This window comes from Salvelinus fontinalis, chromosome 6, assembly GCF_029448725.1.
Source record: "Salvelinus fontinalis isolate EN_2023a chromosome 6, ASM2944872v1, whole genome shotgun sequence".
Classification (NCBI taxonomy): domain Eukaryota; kingdom Metazoa; phylum Chordata; class Actinopteri; order Salmoniformes; family Salmonidae; genus Salvelinus; species Salvelinus fontinalis.
In genome coordinates, this window is record NC_074670.1 from 50,111,400 (window position 1) to 50,131,795 (window position 20,396).

Here is a 20,396-nt window from a genome sequence, read left to right on the forward strand (position 1 = left end):
TTCCCGCATTATTACTGAAGATGAAAATGCAGACGTTAGCCTACCAGTTGGTAAACAAATCTTGATTCAAGGGTTTTGGTTAATGCAAATAAAGTTGTTTAGCATGATTACTTATTTTCATTAATTTGAGTTTGATAGCCTATATGATTTCATATGTGCGAAGTAGCCAACATACAATTAATCTTTGATGAGTCTCCTCAGTTTATAAACTACTACAACGTTTTTCAAACTATTTCTTACTGTAGTGGGCCATACATACAATGTCAACGGTCAGCAGCATTCAACAAATGCATGCTTAAACCGACTGATATGGTGCTCAGTGGTTACATTTGGCAGCCTAACTAGCATGCTGTATGAAGATACTTTCGCGCCAGCTTATATCCTCATTTGACTCACTCTCTTGGCTTACTTTTTAGTAGTTGTTAGTTTGATAGTTCTCACGTTGTGATCCCATTTAAGTGGCACTTTCATTCCCACAGGCGAATGTTTCCCCCAATCGCACCTTCTTTTAAAAAGCACCAAGGCTACAGTCGATAACTTTTCCTGTCCTTCTCTCGCCCCAGAAACAAGAGGCTAAGATGGCGCCTTCCTCAGTGTCAAGTTCAAGTAAAGTGCCGAGTCTCACAGACTCGAAGACAAATAACATGTATATATGATATTAGCAGAGAGTAATACAACAATGACAAAGAATGATAAACGTCGCAGTCTGTTACTTTTTTATTTATTTTATTTCAGTCAAAATGTATGTTCACATTTCTTCATAAATAGTTGGTAAAACAAACAAACCAACAAACAATAGCCTACTTTTAAAAGTATAAGGAACCTTTGCCTCTTTCCGCTAAATAACAAATAGCCTCGCTGTTATATCATCGTTTGCCTCGATTGTGGCACAGTGACACAGTTCATCAGTAAAACATTTTGCTTTTCAGGAATAACTTGGAGCGTGACCCATTTCTCCCAGAAAGTGTTACAACATCACATTCTAGCTGCGTTTATACATCAAAAAATTTGCTTTGACAGGACACGGGGCATACGGGTTGTGGGAATAAGAAAAAAAGGTTTTCTTTTAAATTGATGTATAGAAAATAGTATATAAAACATATATTCCTTAAATTATTTAAATAAACGTATTTTATTTATCACTGTCACTTACGAGGTACTGTTTTTACATTTTGTAGTGCTGGTGGTCTGAAATCGTTCTCATAAGCACAATATATTTTGTGGTATGCATAAGATTCAATTCTTGAAAATAGGTTACAATGCAATGCTGTAACTCTTTGTGCCACTGAACATATTTTCCCCAACCCACATATATCTATTAGTGTTCCCAGACTAAATTTTGTTCACACAAAAATGTTTTCTCGACAGCTTATTCACACAAAACAAGCAAATGTGTAATCAAACTTCTCTATATGCAACACCACAGTACTTATAACAAATAACACGCTTAGTTTCACAGAAGAATTACATTTAAAACAATGCAAGCTGACAGACAAAAACACTTTTATTTTGAAGATACTGTGTTGTGACAGTTCCATTGTTGCCGATGCACACATTTTAACAGAGGCCTACTTGCACAAAGACATTTTTGGAACTATAAAGGACTGCAATACTGGCTCATATGTTTGGGTATTTGACCCGAATTTGAAATACTCTAAATACTGTCACCTTGGTTTGGAATTGACGAATGAACTAGGTATAACATCTGTAAATGCGACGGGTGTAATAGCTGATGGATCGTTCGAATGTGTACTGAAATTATGCTACAGTTGAGCTCTATTCTCTGATTCTATCAAAGTAAAATACACAAAAAAAGTTAATTTGACCATAGGGATATGGACAGAACCGTTTTATATAGTTTGCCAACTCACTCTAAAACAATTCAGATTTACAGAATTGATGATTCACATATCAATGGTCTCACAAGCTAAATAATAAGTGATGGAAAAATGGGCATCATATAGACAAATTCATCATATTTATATAGATGATATCTTGGATCCAAATAAGACACATATATTGCTTAAAAAAAGATACAATCGCAATATTGGCGCTTTAGAGTTGATCACTTTGTTCAATGTTAAGTTGGTTATGACCCAAATCTGTACAGTCTTGTTAGAAAACATTTCCATAAATATCTTTAAGTTTCAGAACTTATACCCATAATTAAATTACAAATTGATAAATATGGCAGCATGGATATGTATTTACAACGTTATTAACAAAAGGCAACGTTATATTCAACGGTAACAATCGTAACCTAATACCACATTTCTCCACCTGAAAACGGACATTGACAACAGATTCGACCCCATCAAACAAGGAAATACATTCACGAGTATATATTTATTTATGATTTATTTTTTGTTCAAGTTCAAGACAAAGACTTTGGCACGTTTCTTAAGACTGTCTGAAGTTTTAACAATCAATTGAAAGGCGACTGTAGTGTGTCACCATTATATAAAACACCGTGAAATATTATTCATTTTTCTTTATTTTTAAATACAATTTTGAGAAAATACATAAAATGAAAAATAAAATAATCATTTGAAATCTGTAAACTAAAAAAGGAAAAAAAACGTTTTATTTATTCTTAGAAAGTATTATTTCATTATTTATGATTTATTTGTTTTCTTCGAACTCGGAATAAAAGTCAAACCCCAATCCTGAGAAAGGACGAGGCCTGCTACTGCTGGCTTGCTCTCATCTCCTCGTGTTGTTCCAATCCAATTTTGTGTACACCTTGGTGTGAGTTTTTAAGGTTTTAATCTTGGTCCACATTGAGAGCCTGGTTATGACTTCAAACATACCATTCATTAAAGTTGGGTGGCAGTCCATCGCTGTGCCCCGACGTGTTTTGCACGGCTGACGGTGGTGTTTTTGTTGGGTCTTCAGTGTTCGCTGATACCAGAACTGGTGGTGTGGACGACTCATATCCAGAACTTGCTGCTGGAGACGACTCAGAACCTTGAGACTCGTGTACCTGTAATAATAATACAAACAAGAGGAGTTGCCATGATATATTTGTATGTCTATAGGTCCTATAGCATGAAGAATAACGTTGAATATGTTGCACACACTCAATACGAGTCAACTCAGTTTAAGTCAATACACCTTACCCTTTGATCTATCAAATTGCTAATGCATCGCTGCGCTATTTCCTTCTCTAACTTAGCCTACAAGTAGCAGCCTAATGTTTGGGAAATAAATATGCATTCTATTACATTCGCAACCAGTGAGATAGCAGAGAAAACGTGATGCTGTTTGGGCGCTGATCCTTTGATTAGCCCTTGGTCAAGGGAGAGTATTGTGTTTGTGTGTTTAAGGTGAAATGAACACGTTAATTACCTTCATGTGTTTCCTGAGAGAGCTGGGGTGCGTGTAGGACTTGTCGCACACTTTGCAGATGTAAGGCTTATCCGAAGTGTGCACGTGCATGTGCTTTTTCCTGTCACTGCTGTTGGCGAAGCGTCTGTCGCAGCCGTCGAATTCACACTTGAACGGCTTCTCACCTGCAAGATGGAATAAGCACAAATCATTAACCCCTGTACACAGTGCATTGATAAGCCTACCCTCACGACATAGGCCTGCCTATGCAAGATATAATAGGGCTTGATTCACCATCGATGAAGTCTTCCCTGCGAATAACAATAGTGCTCTGTGAATAGCAACAGCATGCACGATATGTTCAATACAGGCCTACATTTGTCAGGCTACACATCAACGTGCTCAAATAGTGACCAGTGAATGCTGGTACAAAGACTTTGAATGTAGTACATAGACTTTGATATTACTGTTGTGTGCTTTGTCATGTTTAAATAGGCTACAATGTTACAACCCACTGCTCCACTGATTTGAATAGGATGGAGTAGCACATAGCCTAGCCTAGTAAACAAGGACTAACGGGCCAGACTCACAAACCCACACTGAGGCGTGTTCGTCTAAATGCGGGCCTAGTTAAGCTAATTCGCTCACACTTTAGTTTGGGGGAAGTATGTGTCTGTCTCTCCCTTAATAGACACAATGTAACTAGATCAACACCTCGGTAGCGTGCAGAATAGCTTCTCCAATCGAGAAATATGTCCACACAATACAACATCAACATATGCACGTTTGATATTGAGATGTGAATTGGGTCATCCCGAGCGTCCAACAAATGCAGTATTCAGTGCGTAAAATCATATTTTATTTTCGTTACAACATATTTCTTATCCCAGCCTAAAATACAAACCAAATTACAGCCTTCACTCGTTCTTGCATTACTCTATAAAATGCAACAACCTCTCAACAATATTTGCCTCGGTCTATTCTTTACCCCATGCACAATGAAAACAACAGGCCTATGGATAGGCAACTTTAAACGCATGGCTGTTGTTTGTCAGCAAACTTGACGAAAGTAATTACCTGTGTGTGTTCGTTTGTGAATTTTCAAATTTTCCGACCTGGCGAAAATTTTCCCACAACCAGGGAATGGACAGGGGAATGGTTTCTCTCCAGTGTGCACTCGAATGTGGTTCACAAGTTTGTACTTGGCCTTAAAAGATTTCCCCTCTCTCGGGCAATCCTCCCAGAAGCAAATGTGGTTACTTTGCTCGGGGCCGCCAACGTGTTCCATGGAGACATGCGTCACCATCTCGTGCATTGTGCTGAAAGTCCTTTCGCAAGTCTTTTTGGGTCGGTTCATCTGGTTTTCATCTATCCATTTACAGGACATTTCTTGCTTTATGGGTTGCCTCATGTATCTAAAGAAGGCCCCAGGACCGTGGTGTGTCGGCACATTCATCCCCATATTCATCCCCATTGGATGGTTGTAGTTGTGGAGCTGAGCGCCGTAGGGGTCCGTCCGAGGGCTGGCGACCGGACGGTACGGATCGGGTCTTCCAAAAATGTCCCCGCGTAAACCAAGATGCATTTGACTGTTGACTACATGTCCACTTGGGGAAGTGTGGCTCACGCCCTGGTCGTGGAGCCCTGAAAACAACAGATGTCCAGGGTTATCGGAGATTCCAGGAGGTCCATGCAGGCTCCCAGCAGAAGCGGCAAAGATCCCATGCTGGGCACTCGATGCGGCAGACTCTCCAACGCCACGGTTTCTGAATAGAAAGTCCCGGGTTGAATTGAACGGTCCCCCGCCGTACGAACCCACCTGTCCGCTGTGATGGTGTCCCAGGGCAGCAGCATATCCACTGGCTTGCGGTGTAAAAGCTGAAGTCTGGCTGGAGGTTATATCGTGAGCCACTGGGCTGAGTTTGAAAGCTGCGGAGTGGGATGAATCAGCGAAGGGATTGAGTCCCAAACCGGGGTCTCTGTTCCCTATCTCATGGTGCCGCGGTGTTCCGAAACCCCCCACTCCTAGCGATGGGAACTGCGGACCGCTGTCAAGGAGCATAGTCATTGGGCTCAAACGAACTTAGAAAACGAAATAAAAGAATATCTGAAACCCCAGGTTAGTGGAGCTCACTCTAACCGCGGATAACGGGAACCCGATTTCAGTGCGTTGAAACGTAGAATAAGATTTGTTTTACTGTAAAAACACCAAAACAACGAAAAAACAATCCTTCGCTTACAGAGCGAGGAGAAAAACTCCCGTAACTGGGATCCGTGAGAAAGAGGATCAAACTTCCCCCCCTTTCCAGACGAATGATGTCCTTGGACTGATAAAGTCAATCACTCACTCCCTGCACATAAATGAACTCGGGAGGCAGTGCTACGACGCCCAATGAGAGCCCAGCTACCCATTTGGCACGTGACGCCAAAGAAGAGAGTTAATTGGCTAGATGTCTGTTGATTGGCACGGTTTGCGATTGAAAATGGCAGTTCGTCTCAATGGTTTAATTTGATTGGTTAGTGCAGGCATTATTTTTCAGGTAAGGCATCGGAGCGCTCTCGCTTCAATACCATGAGCCTTATTTATTTTCCGTCTTATAACGCAGAAACTGTTGCAGAAGTTGGATAAACACCATTATAAGCTGTACATATTAAACAAGAGGCCAATAGTCATTGCAAATGTTTGTTGTAGATTGGTCTGTAGGCTATGAAATGAAACAAAGTTACTGAAAATTGGATCTCGCAACATTAGGAAAAGGTATACCATTATCCAAAGTTCAGATAATGACCAAGGCTGTTCTTTTTTTAAATTAATGTTGAAGAATTCAGGCATACCACGAGCATGCTGTTTAACCAACAAACACAATTCAGCTTCTATGCAAAAACATAACACTTTATTTGGTACATTTTGGTGGGGACATTTGGACGTTTGGTTATAGCCTGCCTACATGTATGAATAGTTTATTTTTTAAATACATGTGTAACACGAAATACTTAATGTTTACTCCATCTATCTATCTTTTTATCTGAGCATTTTGTCTCTTATTAACTGAGAACATGAATGTAGTTGGCAGAGATCCGAAATGTGGCTTTCTTGATGCCGCTTGAGAAAGGAGGGGGTCGTTTTTTGCAAAGCTCTATTGGTTGTAAGACGCAGGAATAAAAGACAGAAAGAAAGATGGCAGTAATTGTAATATCCTGAGATTTTTTGCTTATCCAAAAATTCGTGCCATTGAGCGAGTTTCACAGGGTTGCCGCTGACTCGCTGCAGGACGCATAAAATCTGATCAAGTTCAGAGACGCGTTGAGTGCTTCAAGCGGCGCTTTATAACTCCGATCCTTTCACATCCCTTTCCCCTCAATCTGTCCCAGGAAGGAGCTCACATTCTTTATTTTAGACATCTGAAAAAAGAAAAAGAGAAAAATCTTAAAATCAGTCCTTCAGTCTGCTTTCGCCCTCCACCCCGCAATCATTCCCACAACATATTCCTCTTCGAGAAAAAGTATTTTAAATTGTAAGGTGAGTTTTCTTATTTATGTAATATTTAAATTGTTAAGGTTACTTTTCTTTTGAAGGAAAGCAACCGTGGAGTAATTGTACGGATGCTGTGGGGGTGTATGAATCTGTGCTTTCGTTGAAAGTCAGCTCGGGACACTTGTTTATGATATTCAGAACTTTTGTTGTTTCTTGTGGTAACTTTTTAAAGATACATGTTCTTCATTTACTCCTATCAGTCATGTTGTTTCATCAAAGTTAAACGTGTGTGCTTCTTCTAGAGCAGATAGATCTCAGCTGCTTTCCTAAACTCAACAACAATTTTTTTTAACGGAAAATGGCATGATTCCCTCTCTATCGTGCGCTCCCTCCATCCCTCCCTCCATCCCTCCCCACTCTCTCTCTCTCTCTCTCTCTTACATACACACATACATACACCCCCCCCCCCCACACACACACATACATACACTCACACACAAACCCTCTTTTACTCTCTTATCACTCTCTTCTCTCTCTCTCTCACACACACACACACACACACACACACACACACACACACACACACACACACACACACACACACACACACACACACACACACACACACACACACACACACACACACACACACACACACACACACTGTGTGAGAGAGGGAGCACATGAGTTAACTGTGAATAGCCTTGAAGCTTTAGAACATGAGATTTATGGAGACCTTTCTGAACTTTCACAAGTGACAGGCAGTTAAGTTTTCTTAACTTTTCCTCTTCGATATTTTATTGACTTGTTGAAACGAAAGGACTCTGTAAGGTTATTATATGTGGTATGTTCACAGTGAGGGTGTTACTATAAAATGATTAACGATGAGAAGCACGTGCACACTTGTCTCTGCAACGGAACACACAATTCAATTCTATTAGCAACCAACTTTTCTGCAGTATCAGGAGTCTTGGAGTTTAGACTATGGCAAGAGAGGTTCACCGACCTTTGGCCTCCTAAGGCCTCGTGTGTTGTTACAGGTTACTGTCTTCACCAAATAATCAAAAGCAACTGTTGCTCGCCGATGAGAGCCAAACACAGAATGTGATGCAAAAAAAAAAACACCTACAGGTACGCCTACACTCGAATGTTCTTGAATTTCAGACGAGTGCATTGATTCAGATGCGAGCATTATCTACACCTTTCCACAGCACCACATCAAACGTTAGTTTATTTATTTACATTTACTTATTAGGAAATGCTATAGCCTAGTTGAGTGTCCAACAACACCTTCCATGACCTATCTGGTTGTAACATAAACAAGAAAAACAAAGTTAAGTTATCCAATTTTGCGATGTTGATGTAACAAACTGAAGTTCACATACTGGACTTACTATCACGATATAAATAAAAAAAATGACAATCACTTCCGACGCTCCTTTTAGAATTATCAAAGCGTAGGCCTCTCAGATGTCACCAAGATTATACAATATAATGAATTGTTTTGTTATTCAAAAATATTTCGAGAATAGTTGAATAAGACTGCAAAGGTAACCTACCACTTTTGTCTATCTACAAATTAAATTAGGAGGAGAATTTTTAAGAATACCTAAAGTTGATTCTGTTGCAATTATAACTGAGTAGGTCCTGATACTGAAAACTAGGCCTGTGTCTTTTGCCCTCGATATATTGTTTCTCAACACTGTCGGTCTGTATTGTCAGTATAGGCCTAACATTTTGATTTGGATGAACGTATAACATCTTGTTTTTTTGCTGACTAAATTTATTCTCGTCTCCTCGTTTGCATTGATGGTGCAGCCAAACACTCCTTTTTTTAAATTTAGAAACTGTCATGAATGGAGTTATTTTGCTTTCGTTTGATTGCTTGCGTACAAACTGATATGCTATCTCTTCATGATTGTACACCGATACTTTTTCAACAATCAACCGCAGACAGTGGAATGTCCCAATCTGAATTGTAAATAACTTATGCCTATTTATTGCTTGCTATGCCTTACTTAAGTGTTATATTTGCCAAGGTAATTCATGTAGTTTTAGCGAGGGAATCATTTTTGGTAGATGGTTGCAAGCTCATAATTTTTCTCCTGAGCATGCGCAAGAGCTTATCAGAAACACCTCTGGTAGTCTAATAATTATAAAGACTATTGCTATTGCTTAGCTATACAAATCGCTCTCTGAGTTGATAATAACACCATTGCCTTGAGAATGAACAATTCATTAGTCTTGCGATTCAAAGTTCCTGCAGAAAATATACCTATATTATCAAATTTACCTGGACTCATATGCAATTTATATTGATGTTTACGACACAAACTGTGAGATAGGCCTAATGCACTTTTCTTATCAACATTATCAATGAAAACTATACTGGATATGGTAAACAAATGATTTGATAGCTCACATTTTAAATATTTGACAAACTATTCAAGTTCCAGGTTAATGTAGATGTCTTTGTGCAATGCCTGTCCATTATTAGCATGGCTGGGCCTCTCTCAGAGGTGTAGCGGTGCCTGAGCTGAAGCCGCGCGTGCAGTAGCCCACGACAAGTTTATTGAGGAAACTTTCCTGCTCAACAGTTAACCCAATAGTCACCAAACAAAAATATTGTATTTCATTCACCATCAATGTTAACAAATTCAATCGTAATCGAATATATACATACATGTGTGCGTGTGTACATTTGTAAAACTACTGAATCTCTTGCTGAATTGAATCACAGGATAAAGATGATTTATCGCATGATCAACAGTAATTGAGTTACTCTTTTAATATCTACATTAAGAAGTTCGAATGAAATGGGTAAATGGTGTTTAATACACTAGTAAATGAATAGGCTACTGATATGTTGTGTTGACGTAGTGTTTTTTGTAATGGATTGCTATATTTGTAGGATTTTAGGTGCACTCATGTTTCAACCTCTTGTTTTAGGTATGCATGTGGGTATGAATTTGAAAACATAATTAGCTGTCGCAAGTTTTGATACAAGGTGTTATTGGAAAATATTGTCTAAAATGTACTTTGTGAATAGATTTTTGCTCAGCTTCTGGGAAAGGCTTATCTTCACCTCTAAAATCAGCAGAGCGAAAAACCAAGAGAGAGGGTCATATTTCACTTGTCAAAGTTGAACTGATCCCTACATCTTTTTCTTAGAACAGATTGGACAATACACAATGCCTATATCCCATGGGACTATAACAAATGGGTATACATGTTCATGCACTCATATTCATATTTATAACACCTTAACCTAAGGTCCATTTTGGGATTCTGTCTGTAGTTTATGGTTAGAAAGAAATGAGAAGCTCTTAGAAACTTTGTGTCTTTTGTATGCTTTGTGTAAGTTGTTTACCGTCCCATCTGGGACAAATTATATCACCTGACCACTGTTTGTCCATGTTAGAGACACAAGTACCCCTTCTGCTACTCAGAGGCAGCCAAGGTCATAAAGGTCATGTACGATACGGAGGAGGAATACAGTACAAATCTGACGGATCTTTCCCTGCACTAGCCATTATGTGGGATGGAGTGCTTCAATTGTTTCCTGCAATTTTTTGGGGACTAGTTTTGAAGTTACATAGATGCACCCTTTGCTCAAAGATACACCTTTTTTTGTATTAATCAGTCATCCTCTTTCAGGGTCCGTAACCCGCCCACTGCTAATGACATGTTCTACTCAGCTGTTAATATTGGAAAGGCACGTTTCAAACATGATAGTTCAAGAAGTAACTGTACACGCTTTGGTGTTCGTGGTCAGTTCATGGGCTGGAACAAGTGAGTCTACTGCAAGTTTAAGATATGCACCATTGACTCTCTGTTGGCTTTTTAATTACATCTTTGATATGGTTTATCAATATGACTAATTGACTCCTCGCTGCGATGTATTGGAACATCTGTCTGCAAATGGCCTCACCCCAAACCTCTTAATTCATCTAAATTTCATAAAGTCATGACAAGAGTGCAGTGCCGGTGAATAGTCTCATCCATTATCACATTATTCACACACACACACACACACACACACACACACACACACACACACACACACATACACACACACACACACACACACACATGAATACACTCACACAGGCACAAACACAGATACACACACACACACAGACATACACAGACACAGACACATGCATACGGATACACACGCAGATACACACACACACACACACACACACACACACACACACACACAGAGATAAACACAGATAAACACAGGGTTACACACACATGCGGATACACGGATACACTCTACCATTCATCAGAGAGTCAAAATGGTCTAAATCACCAAAAAATGATGACCTATGAACTGATATTGCTAGGTTCTTTTTCATGTGCTTCTTTTCAACCTCGGCTGGTTTTAAATGGGTGCATATGAAATACATGAAGTCCCTGATGGCTCCTGTGCATTTTTTCTCTCTTTCACAGTATAACAAAGGGCCTGAGCATAGTTGTTTGTCACTTATTTGGGTATGATTCCTGTTACTTTATCGTACAGGACTAGGTAATAACAGGTCATGAAGAATGCCATGCAATTTACTGTGTACTGAACAGAGGGCCCTTTCTAACATGGGCAATGGGTGCCATTTTAAACTGCATTCGATCATCGCAGACACATTGACAAAGCTAAATAGAGCTAAGTCTAGGTAAAATCCATTAGGTTATTGCACTGATATTCAACTACTGTCATAATATTGTCCTCATAATATCTACTTCTAGATGAACAACCATTTACAGCATTTTTGTGTTCTTTGAAGCCGAGTCCATTTTGATTCTGCTGTGGCTATAGGCTACAACTCAGGCCTCATAAGCCACTGTTTACATCAGGTTCTGCTATTCAATGGCTGTGTTCTTTGAATGTGAATTGTGACGTTTGATTGTGATCGTCTGTATCATTTCATGTAGGCCTGTTAGCCTGACCTGTATCATTCTACAATGAATGCAATCAATATTATTAGTGTGACACTACTTGTTTGTGTTGATTAGTCACAACTTAGCTGTAAACTGTATGTCTTGAGTTAGCAGTCAAACCTATTACACATGCATACTGTACAGTTTTGCGTTTCTGGGTACTATATAGCTATTCATTTTCAAGAAAAACTACTAACATCCTACTGCTATCAACATTCCAACTGCCCCATAACAAGTGCACATGATCTGTAGGCTACCACTGTACTACATTTAATCACAGTAATAAATATTGTACTGTGCAGTATGTTTCAGTTTATTGATGACAAAGGCATTCATGTGGATTGTGTATTTGTATAGTGTATTAGGGAAACAAGAATATCCCGCTTGAAGCAAGTCTGCAGAAATGTCTACTTCATAAGCTGGAATGACTCACTTCATTTTGACAGTAGCCTATATCACTTCTCTGCAATGTTTAATTTATTTATTTTAGTGTCTACTCATTTTGCTTCTATTTTTATGCATAAATGCTCTTCTTCTTCACAAAACACCAGACATAAACCACCAAGCACCACCAATGTTATTTTGGCTTTAAATAGGCTAGCTACATATTTTGATTAATAAGTTTACGTGAAATGTTCAAGCACACAATGTAAAGATGTCTGGTTGTTTATGCGTATGTTGCATGTAGCTATTATTATAAGGATGTCACGCGATATGCAATGTCAATATTCAATAAATAGACGGCGGATCTGAGAGATTGTGGGCCTCAACGAAAGGTGATGCAGAGACAGGTGGCAATGGGGCGTAATTGATCATAAAAGTTAGTTTTTACCAGATTTGTTTATCTACTTTTTGTTTTTACAATTTATTTCGGAACGAAGACATACCCTAAAACCTCGAAACCCCGTTGTAGACTATTTCATAGGCTACGTATTACTATGCTAGTGACTAAAACGTGAAGTTTTTCTACATTTTTGTTGGGAAATGCGCCAGGTTAAAGGCCGACTAACATGAGCAAGCATTACAATAATTACCGAGTTTGACCAATGGTGTTTGTCTATGTTACGGCACTTTAGGTCAAGTGGGCCTCTCACTCCTTTTGTCTGGGCCTAGTCCCTTGAGTGTGACGTCAGAACAACAATGTTCAAACTGGACTTTGAAAGTTAGAGGACAATACAGTCTTGAGAAATAATAGTTGACTAATTAAATCTACATTCAATGTGCACCTCTGCATCAAAACTAATCACAAAACGGCTTAAAAGAAAATAGAGGCCTACTATAAACAAACGAAGACGCATGGACTATTAATTTGGGAACATTGGTTTATTGGCCTGTATAATTTACAACTTAAACCCACTAAATACAACTCTAATCCTTTGGCAGGATAAATGACTGTTTGAAATGTGTTTGCCAGACAGATGAGTTGTTGCAGCGTTCGCTGCATGGCCTGTGTTGCATCGCTGCAGCCTTTGGAGAGATACTTTTCACAATAGTCATATTCTTCACTGTTCTTTTTTTTAAAAAACAAGTGACATATTGGACTTGTTTTGAACACCTACAAATAATTGTACATCACATATTGTTCCCATGATGGTAGCCTACATGCATAAGACATGACAGAGTGCATACCCTTAAGGCGCTAGGATAGCCTATATGAATTGCTATGACAGCAGTCCCAGTTTGACTTAGTTGTGTGTCTAGATATGAAGAAGGATGACTTTGCTAAACATGCTCGTTAAATCAGGTGCTGTAGCATGACGTGAGAGAAAATCCAATCGGCTTGTAAGAGTTGTCAGCGAAATTGAGAAGTAGACTTGCAAGAATGGAAGAAAATGAGCGGTTAATGGAAAGCCATTGGAAAATCAATGTATGCCTATTCGAATATCAATAAATACATTGGACGTTTTTTCTCTCCAAAATAGTTAGTAAAATCCGTATGCATATTGTCTGTTTGTTTTGATAGTGTTGTTGCCCTTTTACCTTGAGGCTATAAGCTTGTACCCCACCATTCATGTACTCGTGTTTCAAAGTTGCTTAATTATTTTGTTTAGTTAAATATAGTTGTTGTTGTACGCCAAATGTATTGATATGTGATTGATTTTGGTATTTTTAGGGTATAGGGCTACCCTCCTCTGTTTTTGTCTGCAGCCTTACCCCACTTGGTCAGGACTTTGAAAAACGGAATCGTAAAGGCACAGTGCAGTCAAAAACGTGATCTTCTGTGTTTTATATATATTTCCACACTATGAGTTTGGAAGAATACTGTGAAATTGTGAAAATTATGATAATGCCTTTTTAGTGTAAGAGATGTTTGAAAAGACCGCCTGAAATTTCAGCCTGTTTTGGTGGGATGGAGTTTGGGCCTGTCTGGTGACATCACCAGGTGGTAAATTCGTTAATAGACCAATAACAAAGAGAGTTCCAAACCTCTCTGCCAATAACAGCTAGTTTTATCCTACCCTCTAAGACCACTCCCAGACAGTCCTAGCTAAATTTTTGCTTTAGAATTTGCTCTATGCTAAGATGCTATTTTTGTAAAACATTTGACCATTTGAAATTAAAACAAACACAGTAAGGTACTTAATGGTTACCCAGAAATTATTTGATTTTGAAATAAAAACGGGTGCATTGGACCTTTAACCTAGAATGTATTTTTCTAACCTATTCCTTCCAGTAAAATAAACATGGAATTAAATGAAAAGTTCTGACATTTGATACTTTAACATTGCATTTCAATATCGTAATTTTGTAGTCTATTAGACTTCCACACAAAAATGTCCAGAATTTGAAGACATTTAAGACATTTACGTTAGACATTTACAAATAGGCGGTTGTAATGTGGCGCCTAGAGTCAAAGAGACACCAATATTTGGCAGTGTAGCCTATACCGCGGCACATTTCAAAGCATTTTCTATGAGATATTTGAAAACGGAGTCGTGCAGTGAACGCCTGCGTGTCCCTTTTAAAACAAACCCAGCGCCTGTCAATCATACCACATTCCAACCAATCCCAAAGCGCCTTTTTTTTAAAGCAGATTTGCCTGCTGTGCTTTTATATTGCACCATGGCCTGTTTCGAAGCATTTTTACTACCACGGTTATTGCCACAAATCAAGAGGGCAAAGTGAACGGCATGGGAGTCACACCAACTTTAACGAACTTGAGTCTGGTTCTTGCTCCTGCGAAGTTCACGGCCAAGAATTTCACATACAGATGATAAACAGCAAAGAAAATGGAAACAATATTTCTAGGTAAATCTTGAGCACAGAATTGGTTGATTTTGCAAACTCACAACAAAACATGACAACTCTGTCGAGGTTTAGTGGCTGCCTTCTTTCTTGCGTCAACCCCGGGGAGAGCAATACTGAACCCAGCGTGGTGCTGCCACCTTTGGCAGGGGAGCACATAGGGCACCCCACTGGCAGTTCCTTAAAGCTCTGCCCCTCGCACAATTTGCGAGACTATCCCGAGACGAGGTACAGTGCATATGTTGACCATTCGGTTCCCCATTTTGCAGACTCTGGATACCCCAGCCACCGGTTAGAGCACAGCCCTAGGGGCATCATCATTGGAGCCAATCGTTCTGGAGCCGGCATGCCACCCGTCACTGATCAACTGGCATCAAGAAGTAACCAACATGGCGGGATTGGAAGGTACCGTGACCTGCCTAGCTATAGAGATAGCAGAAGCCACGCTTTTTTCACCGCTTATCACGAGCAGGCCCATGGCTCCTCCGACGCGACTCGAGACCTCTCTGGACAAGTGATGTTGGGTCTACCTGGGGACCTCCTCACCCGGACGCACCCTTACGGCCAGAGCATCAGCGGCCCCAGGGGAAACAGCCAACAACTTGTCTCTCAGTTCCTGGGTCTCTACAAACCGCTGAACATGGCAATTCAACGTGGAGTGGGTGACGCTTTCCTGAGGTGCTCCAAACAGAACCTGAAGCACGAGCTGGTGTGTAAGTGGAGTGACAGCCAAGAGGGGGCTGGGAAGCAGCCCTGCGCCAGAACTTTCGGGACTATGTATGAACTTGTCACCCATGTGACAGTGGAACATGTTGGTGGACCAGAGCACTCTCAATACGTGTGTCACTGGGAGAATTGTCCGAGGGACAGAAAGCCTTTCAAAGCGAAATACAAGTTGGTGAATCACGTCAGAGTCCACACAGGGGAAAAGCCATTTCCCTGCCCTTTCCACGGCTGTGAAAAAGTTTTTGCAAGATCAGAGAACCTCAAGATTCACAAGAGGACACACACAGGTATGTAACTATTAGTGTCAATAATAATAATAATAATAATAATAATAATAGTAATACTATTAATAGTAATTAGCTAACATAAAAGTTAGTAAAATACATAAAAACCAATGATTAAACTTGCCAAAACCTTGTATATTTTTGGGGGACTAAATTTACCCTCTGAGAAAATGTTGATAACCTAATTTAAACCATATTCGAAATGTTTGTATTTTATCAAATTATATTATTATATAAATAGTTAGATTGTGAGAGTTAGACTGTGTAATAAAACTCAAGCTTATCTCCGTAAGTATAATGGCACTATAGTAGCATTTTATAGTGCACAAAAATATTAGAAAAAGCTAGCTAAAACAATTCTTTGAACAAACTTTTGATTGTTTTGAATGACAGTATAAGTCACTGTCTGCCATGCTAGATTTTATATGATTAAAATGTACATAGCCTATTATGATGATGATGATGATGATTATTAGATTTTTGTCTGTGGATGTCATTATTTATGTTTTTGGTGGTGCTGTTAGAACAACAGCCCCACCCAAAAAGGGTGTAGTTTCTGTAATATTGTGATGACTTTATAGCCAGCCTGTCGTGATTGTTGTGGGGGGGGGGGGGGGGGGGGGGTTACTTGTACAGGAGAGAAGCATGAGCTAGTGCTAATAGCGGGACAGAAGACCTGTAGTACTACAGCTACAAACTAGTAGTTTTCAGGCCCAGTTGTGTGGGTGCTTCTCCCACTCATTCACTTAAATAAATAAATAAATGCCGGGACACCGGAGAGTTGTGACGTAGCTTTTACGCTTCGCTCAGTTGCAGCCCAGTAGGGACGACTCCTCTCTGCGCGGGCGCAGGAACAACGCTGGAAGCGCTGTAGTAGAAAAACACAACATGCCAAGTAGGTTATGAGGTATAGACAACACAGTGCCTTTGTAGTCTGTTCTCTGCTAAGTTTCACAGAGATCAACAGGATTTAAATGTTAAAGTGCAGTTGACATTTAGCTAGTCGATAATTGAACACTGTCTATGTTGATCTTTTTTTATTTTTTTATAAAAGAGTCAAATGCTTCCCTAAAGATAAATGTAATTTGGACTAAAATAAATTAAGAATTATGTCGTTGGTGGCCAGAGTTGTCTAAATCAACACAATGAGAAAAATCATCAGTGGCAAACTTTTATGGTAAGAACCCTTAAATATTATACATGCCAAAAGCCACGTTATAGCAAACATTGATGTTAAAATGTACGTGCCAAAATGTATTTCGAATGAATGATTATTATGGTGTCCATTTAATTGAATAGTACATGCAGATGCATGTATGGAAACAGTAACATTTCTAATAAATGTTCGTCTAGAAATAGTTAAAAATATTTGATTAGAAATATATTATGGTTTGGTGGGACTTTTTGAGATGAGAAAACACGTGCTCGTTTCAACATATTTTGCCATATAGGCTTAATCGAAATTTGAAATTTGAATACACACTCATTCCTCTGTAGCAATATGACTTGTGATCTTCTGCCGTTTTTAACTGGATATAAGACAGAATTGTTCAAACATAGTTTTAGTACATTAATAGGACTTGGGGAGATAGATGATGGGCCTATTTACTGCGGCCTTGGCCTCACTGTTGGGATGAATCATTTACGATATGAATAGAGTTTCACGGGTAGTGTAAACTTCTATGGGAATTATATTTTCCACTTGTTGACATGTTGATTATCTTCATGATTATCATCGTCATATCTCGACAGTTTAACCTTTCGACAGGAGTGACAATTGAGATGTATTTTTTTTGGGGGGGGGGGGGGGCGTTTTTCGTCTTATAATATAACCCACAGTTTCCATTGAATGTTCATTACAGTTTGTGCAATTCTACACGTTATTCGGGGTTTAGGCCTACAGTCGAAGTTATGGGTTAGGTTAAGGTTAATATTAGACCTAAGGTTATGTAAGACAACACAATTGTGTTCAAACACGAAAAATTGTAATGTAGGTATTCATGTGAATGGTTATTGCACATTGGCATTGCACAGGAAAAAATGCACCCAAAACTAAAATCGACATGACTTCAAATATTAACATTTTAGGAACGTTTTGGAATTAGGCCTATAGCCTACACACCACTTGCTCATAAACATAAAATGTTGATTATTTCGATCGTCACTGTCTTGTTTATGTGCAGATGTATAACAATATAATGTAAGTTTAGATGAGTTTACAAACCCAGAGGTTGACAACACATTAGGCACCATATCGTAACAAGCGGTCATTTCTCTCTCTGCACGTTTAGGTGAAAAACCTTTTAAGTGTGAGTTCGAGGGCTGCAATCGGAGGTTTGCTAACAGCAGCGACAGAAAGAAGCATTCTCACGTGCACTCCAGTGATAAACCCTACATGTGCAAGGTCAGAGGGTGTGAGAAGTGTTACACCCACCCAAGTTCCCTCCGGAAGCACATGAAGCTCCACTGCAAGGACTTCAGCGAGAAACGCAGCGATGGGCGCGAAGGGGACGGGGAGCACCTTGCAGAGGCCAGGTCACCCGAAGTAACGGATCAAGGCGAAACGGCCTCGTCCACCATCGTGACGCGCGCGCAACCTCTCACCTCCTCTCAACAGTCTCTATCCCCCGAGATTCGAAATGAGTCAAGTCTGAGGACACGTTTCCATCACACATTCGACAACAGTTTGGACTACTCCTCACATAGGTCAGATGGCCTCTTGGATCCATTGTTGATCCAGAGGAGCGGTTATAGACCTGAGCCCACCCAATACCCATGCAACCAAGCAGGCCACAGTTTCGCCCAGAGCTCCAGGACATTTAACACTGCCTCACCCTTTCAGAAAAGTATTGTCAATGGGTGGTATACGTGCCACAGTGGCGTGGACTCTTTCTCACCAAAGCAGTGTAATAACGACATATCATCCATTTGAGTCAGTCATGTCGCCTGAGTGACGTTGGCCTACAAAACGTGGGCCTATTTTTGTTATGACATCTGCTATTCTTGGATTATATATTATTGATTGTATTTTGTTGATGTTGTAGGCTATAAAGACATGTGCCATGTTGAAGTCATTAGGTGTTGTAGTTTTGAAAACGTGCTAATATATATATATACAGCGTTGCAGAATGCGTGACGGCAAGCTTTAACTGTTCCGTGACGCACAAACTCAAGAGTCTACGTGCGTCTATGTGTGGTGGGCCTTGAGTTGTGTCACGTGTAAGAAACGTGCCTGTTTTAACACATGTGTAGGCTACAGTGACGTGTGTCCCCCCCCCCTCCTGTTGGAGAATTAGAATAGGACATCATTAATACAAATGCTGCCTATCATTTGAATGATGCTTGCTCTAGGATGAAGAAACTAAATGGATTTAACGGGATTGTCTATGTGTAAATGGCCTATATGTGAATATAGTAGCAAAAGTGTTATAAAAGGAACTATACATGTATTATTGTTTGGAAGGCTAAACCAGCATATGTAAAGGACAGGGTATTCATGGAATGTAACTGTATTGTATTGTGGGAATGCATAGAAAGTGCATTACTCATGTCGTGTTTAATGTAAGGCAGAACTTGGAAATAAAATCTGAATTAAAACCTATTATTTCTCGTCAAGTTCAATTTTGAGGCCAAATAACAAGTGGACCAATTTATGCGTTCCCATGATTTTTAATTCAAATGTAATGTAATTCAAACACATATTGACTATAAGATCTACTACACTCATTTGTTAAATATAATGTTAAACATCAGATGAAAGGACGGTGCGTTAGGCCAATATGTTTTGCTTTCTTCCAAGAAGGATGAGTGGAGAAGCCTATAGTATGATCCCCTCTCCCCCTGCACCCCCTTTCTCCTCAGAATACACTTGCATTCTTTGTTTCTGTATGGATATTTTATGCATTTTTGTGTAAAATACTTTTTTCGGGATCAGTTGAGAACAATATCCAATGCCTCCCTGATAAGAATTAAAATGTTTAATTAAAATTATACTGTACATACTGTAACATTAATTATGCATTCAATATTTCATTAAAGTGTCTCTATTCTCTTTGATCAGCCCGTGTGTGATTAAACCCAATGCATTCTCAAAGAAAATGTGCTAGTGCCACAGTGACGCGGACTCAACGCCCTTTGTTTATTTGTGCATTCACTTTCGGGTTTCTTGGAATTGAATTGGTGTTTTATGAAATACATTGCGTTATGTATAGGCCTACGCTGAATTCTGAGAATCTTGGTTCGACTAAAATAGCCAACCATGAGCTGCACAATGTGTTATACACATGCCCATACTGTAAATTAATTTGTAAAATCTTATTAGGAGTGCACACTTACGAAGGCATTAATCAAAATTCTAACCAAATACTTGAGCTCTTGACAGTTGACAGGTTTTATTT

The 20,396-nt window shown here is 39.4% G+C and overlaps 2 protein-coding genes and 1 long non-coding RNA gene across 4 annotated transcripts in view; 2 read left to right on the top strand and 1 right to left on the bottom strand.

The window, feature by feature from the left end:
- The window catches only part of LOC129858028 (uncharacterized), a 133,849-nt gene that overhangs the window by 73,623 nt on the left and 39,830 nt on the right, over nucleotides 1-20,396 (top strand). The gene's annotated exons all lie outside the window — the stretch shown is intronic.
- On the bottom strand, nucleotides 710-5,701 carry LOC129858027 (zinc finger protein ZIC 3-like). Its single transcript, XM_055926892.1, has 3 exons — nucleotides 4,405-5,701; nucleotides 3,349-3,512; nucleotides 710-2,983 (listed from the first exon to the last, which is right to left on the bottom strand). The coding sequence occupies exons 1-3, from the start codon at nucleotides 5,393-5,395 to the stop codon at nucleotides 2,801-2,803; spliced, it is 1,338 nt and encodes a 445-aa protein (XP_055782867.1). The 5' UTR covers nucleotides 5,396-5,701; the 3' UTR covers nucleotides 710-2,800.
- On the top strand, nucleotides 14,822-19,600 carry LOC129858026 (zinc finger protein ZIC 4-like). Its single transcript, XM_055926891.1, has 2 exons — nucleotides 14,822-16,002; nucleotides 18,291-19,600. Exons 1-2 carry the CDS (start codon nucleotides 15,042-15,044, stop codon nucleotides 18,929-18,931), a joined length of 1,602 nt encoding a protein of 533 aa, XP_055782866.1. The 5' UTR covers nucleotides 14,822-15,041; the 3' UTR covers nucleotides 18,932-19,600.

Bases quoted from the DNA above. Each gene is read 5' to 3' on its own strand.
- LOC129858026 (XM_055926891.1), top strand. From the start codon at position 15,042: ATGACAACTCTGTCGAGGTTTAGTGGCTGCCTTCTTTCTTGCGTCAAC. The intron at 16,003-18,290 runs GTATGTAACTAT...CTGCACGTTTAG, and splicing joins TCACAAGAGGACACACACAG to GTGAAAAACCTTTTAAGTGT.
- LOC129858027 (XM_055926892.1), bottom strand. From the start codon at position 5,395: ATGACTATGCTCCTTGACAGCGGTCCGCAGTTCCCATCGCTAGGAGTG. The intron at 3,513-4,404 runs GTAATTACTTTC...TCCATCTTGCAG, and splicing joins TCACAAACGAACACACACAG to GTGAGAAGCCGTTCAAGTGT. The intron at 2,984-3,348 runs GTAATTAACGTG...TTATTATTACAG, and splicing joins CTCTCAGGAAACACATGAAG to GTACACGAGTCTCAAGGTTC.